Below are 6,289 nucleotides of genomic sequence, written 5' to 3'. Positions count from 1 at the left end.
GAGGATTTTTGCAACCAGATTTTCATGTATATTACAGTGTGATGACCAAGGAAGAGTTATATCGTTAAGAGGAACGTGAGTGTGTTGGGTCTCTAATGGGCCAAATGGGTTGGTTAAGTGACTTTCTTTATAAGCTCAATGAATATTGATCTGTTTCTTTTGAGTTACTAATTGTAAGTCACAAAATGGTGATAAGAGTTCAGAGAATTAGTAATAAGATCCCAGGAAAATCAGACATTCAATCCTAAGAAGAGGAAAGGGGAAGCAGGGACCATGTCATATGGTGTCTGGAATTTGGGCTCCAAAGCCATCAGACTGGGTTTGACTCCTGACTTTACCACTTGAGAACTGTATGAACTGGGCAAGTCACTTCTTTCTCTGGACCTCAGTTTCCTTACTGAAAAATGTGATTATTTATAGTCTTGGCTATTAATGGGACCTATCTCATAGGGCCATTGTGAGAAACAAGGAACTGATGCACGGAAAGCATTTTCCATAGAGTCAGACATAGGGAGGCATGCAATAAATATTGTAATCTTTAGGTAAAGATAATGGATAATTCTGGAGATTCAAAGGAGAAAATTCCCAGTAACAACTTAAAAACTTTATTTTTATTTTTCTGTGGGCCCAATTTCCTGATTTAAAGCAGCTTTAATGCTACATTTTGTTCAAGGGATAAGGTAAAGAAATATTCTAAGGAATCTGTAGAAAAGTTATTTCTTTTATCTCTTTAATTCTTATTCTCCCTAAGTATATTTAAAATTTTTAGGTGGTCAGTTAGGTTTTTGTAGTGGATAGTCTAAAAAAAGTGCCATGCTTACATACAAAATGTTGACTTGGAATGCACGTGTTTCTAACTAATAAGACTAACTGTTCCCAAAGAAATAAGTCATTCTAAACTTTAAGTGCCAGATATTTAAAAGTTTCTCCTCAGAAATTACAGAAACTTGCAGCAATTATTAAAAAATAGAGAGATGATGGAAAAAAAAGTTCTCTAGTATTTGCATAAGGATTTTACAAAGTAGGATGGCAGAAAACACAAACACACACACACACACACACACACACACACACACACACACACACAGTGTTATTTAATATTAGACTAGTTTAGGATTTTACTTGGTTTCAGAAAGAACCCCACAGCTGTTCTGTCTCCGCCAATGACACCCTTCCCCTAAAATGGATGTTCGGATCTCAAGCCCTTCTTCTGCCACTGCCATTCTCATCCCTGGCATTTCATCATCTTGCTGCAGGATCCACTGAGGCTATTATATTCCTTTGTAACTTTCCTGTTAGAGCCTTCTCTTAACGTGCCAGGGAAAATGCCCAGTGGTCTAGGCCACCATCCAGGCTCCACCTTCCTCCCCATCAAGATGCAAGAGTTTCAGTGCTAAAGGGGTTGATACTTAAAACCCAGAGATGCTTAAGCTCTGGGAATTGGGACTGAGGCCTAGGACAACTGTTAGCGTTATTCTAGTGATATTTTAAATTAATAAGTTTTTGTGGGTTTGTCTGGCCTGTGGATGCTAATAACAGTGCTTCTTTTGGAGGTGCCTGGCTGGCTCTGTCAGTAAACTATATGACTCTCCATCTCAGCGTCATGAGTTCAGGCCCCACATTGGGCATGGAGCCTACTGAAAAACAACCAACCAACAAACAAAAAACAGTGCTTCTTCCGGAAAATGTATTCTCAATTCTGCAAAATCAACTTCTAAATAAGCTTTGCAAGCCATTTAAAATTGAGTACATTTCATCAAAAAGTTAAGAGTTAACATATGACCCAGCAAGTCCAATCCTAGATATATACCTCAAAGAACTGAAAATAAGGGGCGCCTGGGTGGCTCAGTGGGTTAAAGCCTCTGCCTTCGGCTCAGGTCGTGATCTCAGGGCCCTGGGATCGAGCCCCGCATCATGCTCTCTGCTCGCAGGAGCCTGTTTCCCCCTCTCTCTCCCTGCCTGCCTCTCTGCCCACTTCTGTTCTCTGTCTGTCAAATAAATAAATAAAATCTTTAAAAAAAAAAAAAAAAGAACTGAAAATAAGGATTCAAAGAAATGCTTGTACACAACATTCATAGTAGCCAGAAGGTGGAAACAACCCAAATGTCCACCAATGGATGAATGAATAAACAAAATGTGGTTATATACATACAATGGAATATTATTCAACCATAAAAAGGAATGAAGTAGTGGCACTTGCTAAAATATGGATGAGCCTTGAGAACATTATGTAAAGTGAGAGAAGATAGACATAAAAGGACAACTACTGTTTGATTTCATGTACATGAGATATCTAGAATAAAGCAAATTCCTAGAGACAGAAAGGAGATCAGAGATTTCCAGGGGACTATAAGAGGAGAAAATGGGAAATTATTGCTTAATGAGTATAGACTTTCTGTTTAGCACGATAAAAACCTCTGGAAATGGTGGTGATTGTGTAACCTTGTGAATGTACTAACTGCTACTGAATTGTACACTTTAAAATGGTTAACTTTGTGATATGCGAGTTTCAAATCAATAAAGAAATTTGCATATAGTCACTATCTAGAAGTATATAAAAACTGAAATAGCAGATAAAGTATGTTTTGCTCTGTAAAGAACATATGCTGGGGAAAAAAGGACTGACTCAAGAGCTAGAAAACTGAAAAACTTAAGTTCAACCCCTAACTCAGCCATTACTACTTATGCTTTTTCAAATGAGTCATTTCCCTATCTGAGCCAAAGTTTCACCATAGAAGGAATATGGATGCTATCTGCTCTGCTTAATTCTGAGGCTGAGATTCAGAAACTGCATAGAAAACTCTAATACATCAGGAAAGAAGGTACTAACTACTATAAACGAAAAGTTGGAAACACTGGAACCCCAAAAAGGAAAAGGATGAATATATGCTTTCTTTTTCTAATACCCTCTTACTTCAGATGCAAACGAGGCTTTAGGCAAATCTTGAGAAACAATTATTTGGTCTGGAGGAGGTTCAATACAGTCCAGAATAATTGCTGGAGCTTACCAAGTTGAGGAACTAAGTCAATTTTAGTCTGAATCAGCAGTAGCTGACCCAGTGCAGATCAGATTCTGTCTTACGCAGTAAGGAAAATCAAGCCCCAAAGGCAGTCTAGAATCAATCTGTAGTCCATGACTGTCTTTTAGAATATAAATCATCTGTAGGTGGAATGGGGCCACTTCAAATCTTTACCAGTATTACATGGGATGAGAAGGAGAACTTGAGTCTGTTTTGGTTAAAATCTTCAATAAATCATGCTCCAAGTAGGAAAAAAGGGAGGAAACCAAACTTCCAGCTTTTTTCCTAGTGGCACAAGGCTCCTTGTATAGTAACATCTCATTTATCCAACACAATGAGGAAAGGGCATTGAAAAAATGTGTTTAAAAGAAATTAGCCAAGGGCGCCTGGGTGGCTCAGTGGGTTAAAGCCTCTGCCTTCGGCTCAGGTCATGATCCCAGGGTCCTGGGATCGAGGCCCGCATCGGGCTCTCTGCTCAGCCGGGAGCCTGCATCCTCCTCTCTCTCTGCCTGCCTCTCTGCCTACTTGTGATCTCTCTCTCTGTCAAATAAATAAATAAAATCTTTAAAAAAAAAAAAATAAAAGAAATTAGCCTCCTCAAAATATTTAAAGGTAGTAATTTAAAATTGTATATAGAAGTTACACTACTTGGTATTTACATTTCTTTATATAGCTAACACAATGAACATTTTCGAAAACCCCTAGAAAACAAAGGGAAAATACAAATATGAAACAATATACTGGTTTACGGAATACTTATTGAATCTACATAAATGTGTAAGACCGAGTGTACATGTAAGTTGTAAGGACAACAATAAACATGTTCTATGTAATCTAGTATAGTGGGAAAGATCCTGTATGAGAGGGTTCTGGTGACTTGAATTCTAGTCCAGCGATCTGTGTGACCTTGAGCTTTCCCTGTAACTCTGTCTCTTCTGCACAATAAGAAAGCTAAACAATAGTTCTCAAAAAATAAATTGGGGTGGTTTTTTTTTGGTTTTAAATTTTAAGCAGAACCTTTTCTTTAAATGAACTCTTCCAAGAAGCCTGCTACTTCAAATAAATAAACTCAGAGCTGCTCTGTTTGAAGTAAGGTAGGAAATCCAGATACCTGTCTGCTTTCTGCTCTCTTATTGTCCTGGCAGCCCCAAGATGCCTCTGAAGAAGCTTTAGGGCTCCACAGAACAGTTTGAAACCCACTGGGCCAGATAAAGCCAAAGGTCTCTTCCTGTTCTAATATGTTCTGATTTCACTAATGTAGGCATTTACAAATGTCCCATTATAAATGCTTATTTTTGGAGGAGTTCTTTTATTGTAAATATATTTTCGGTAATACAGAAAAAAAGTTCAGGAAAGAATTCTAACCTACTATTACTAATTTACTAACCTACTTTACTATTTTACTAATCTAACTTTAATACAGCCAATAAAATTAGAGCAATTAATTAAAGGAATGAATTTTCCACTCCTACATTTTGAGATTTTTTTTCTTAATATAATTTACTTTTAATTTGGTATGAATAATTTGGGTATATTTCTCATTTTTACCCCTTTTGTAGGAGCAGCATTTTTAATAAATACATATATATATCACTTTAAAATATACATGTACACATACACTGCTTTTTTCCAGTAGCTCACTGTGCACTCAGATCTGTACAATCACTATTGGCAATCAGCATTAAATGCCAATCTACCCTCTGGTTAGGAGCTAACTTGCTGTTCCAACCCATTTTTATAAACCTTCCTATATACCTTAATCCTTTCAAATGCAACTCTGACACAAACTACTACAGACTTTTAAAAACCTGTTCTCTTGGAGGAAAAAAAAAAAAAAACTGTGGAGCATCAGTAACCAGACAGTATTCTCAAATTTCAGTGATCTAGTCCACGGAGCCGTCCCCTATGCATAGTGCTCTGTTTCATGCAGTACATGGCTTTAGCTGGCCAAATCTTTTTTTTCCCCAATGAATCAGTAGAACAGTGAAGATCTTACTTTTTTTTTAAGCAGTGGCATATCAATGAGGCACAGATGTGTATTCCAACTCTGCATGGATGAGCACACTGTTCAATGGTGCTGGCTCACACGGTATCAGGGCGAGTTATCACTTCCCATGAAGGCACTCTTATCACCAGGGCCCAGAGAGGTGGCTGCAAATCGCAGCCTTTTTATTTTCAAGGCAGTTCTGCTGAACATTCAGGCTTCAAAGATTCACACTTCCAAAACTCTATAAGAGTTTGTGAACGCTCAATTTGCCAAAACTGTTTACAGTGTAATTGGGCACCGTACCTGTGTCCATGAGATAGCGAAGGCGCTTCTCCACCAGCGCGGCACGGGTGTCAATTTGCTTTTGCTCATTCTCTAGTGCTGCCAATTCTCCTACAACATACTGACTGGTGTCTTTGAACCCTTTCTGTTAACGAGAACAAACAGGAAGGAAAAAAAAATCACTTGTAAGTTGCATTTTTCCTTTCTACAAACACTTAGTAAAGCACTTACCTAGAGAACCAAATACACTGTTAGTATCACCCTTAGTATGAAAAAGCAACTCCCTGTGATACAAAAAATTTTCATATATATTATGTATAGCAAAACTTTTGTAAATAGAGAAAATCTCAGCTGTTTCATTTATAATTCAACAACCAGATTTGCCATATTTAAAAAGTTAGCACTGAGAAAAAAAATTCCCCCTGGAGTAAAGTCAGAGTTATTTAAGCATGGACAAGGATAGAAGATAATTTTCCCTTGGTGACTGTCAAAACAAATATCAGTGACACTTTCATTCAAATGTGCAATATAAAAAAATGGAGCTTTACTAAGTAAATGATTCTTAAAGTATCTACTAGGGAAAAAACCACAAAAAAAACAACCCAGATTTGTTCTTACAAAAGCACAAAATTAAAGAGACACATTTCTTGATTTTATAGTAAATATACTATTTAAAATACTTTTTAAAAGCGATAAAAGAGAAGTTTCTAATATCTCCAGTTTTCCCTCCAGCTGGCTCCTGTACTTGAAAATGTCATTCTGTTGACGTATCACTAATTATTGTAGCTGCGAATTCTAACTTGACAGGTGGTTTCAAACCTTGCTACATAGGATCTAATGCAACTAGTACACTGATTTGGTTAATCTTCCATCTAACCAAACTTAGATTTCAACTTGAAATTTTACTTTTTACAATCATCTGTGCTTAAAAAATTATCCTTGGAAGTTTTATTTGAAGTAGCAGTTCTATTACAATATACCAGTACAGTCTTAATTTTTA

The 6,289-nt window shown here is 37.0% G+C and overlaps 1 protein-coding gene across 3 annotated transcripts in view; it reads right to left on the bottom strand.

The window, feature by feature from the left end:
• Nucleotides 1-6,289, bottom strand: part of LOC111148128 (EH domain binding protein 1) — a 333,275-nt gene that overhangs the window by 38,407 nt on the left and 288,579 nt on the right. For all 3 annotated transcript variants that reach the window (XM_022504546.1, XM_022504547.1, XM_022504548.1), the window contains one exon: nt 5,311-5,434. In XM_022504546.1, coding sequence (XP_022360254.1) covers nt 5,311-5,434 — 124 coding nt within the window. The remainder of the gene's footprint in view (nt 1-5,310; nt 5,435-6,289) is intronic.

The sequence above is a fragment of the Enhydra lutris genome, unplaced genomic scaffold, assembly GCF_002288905.1.
Source record: "Enhydra lutris kenyoni isolate GAN:26980312 unplaced genomic scaffold, ASM228890v2 scaffoldscaffold18, whole genome shotgun sequence".
In the NCBI taxonomy this organism is placed as follows: Eukaryota; Metazoa; Chordata; class Mammalia; order Carnivora; family Mustelidae; genus Enhydra; species Enhydra lutris.
This window is presented reverse-complemented; position numbering and strand designations above follow the sequence as displayed.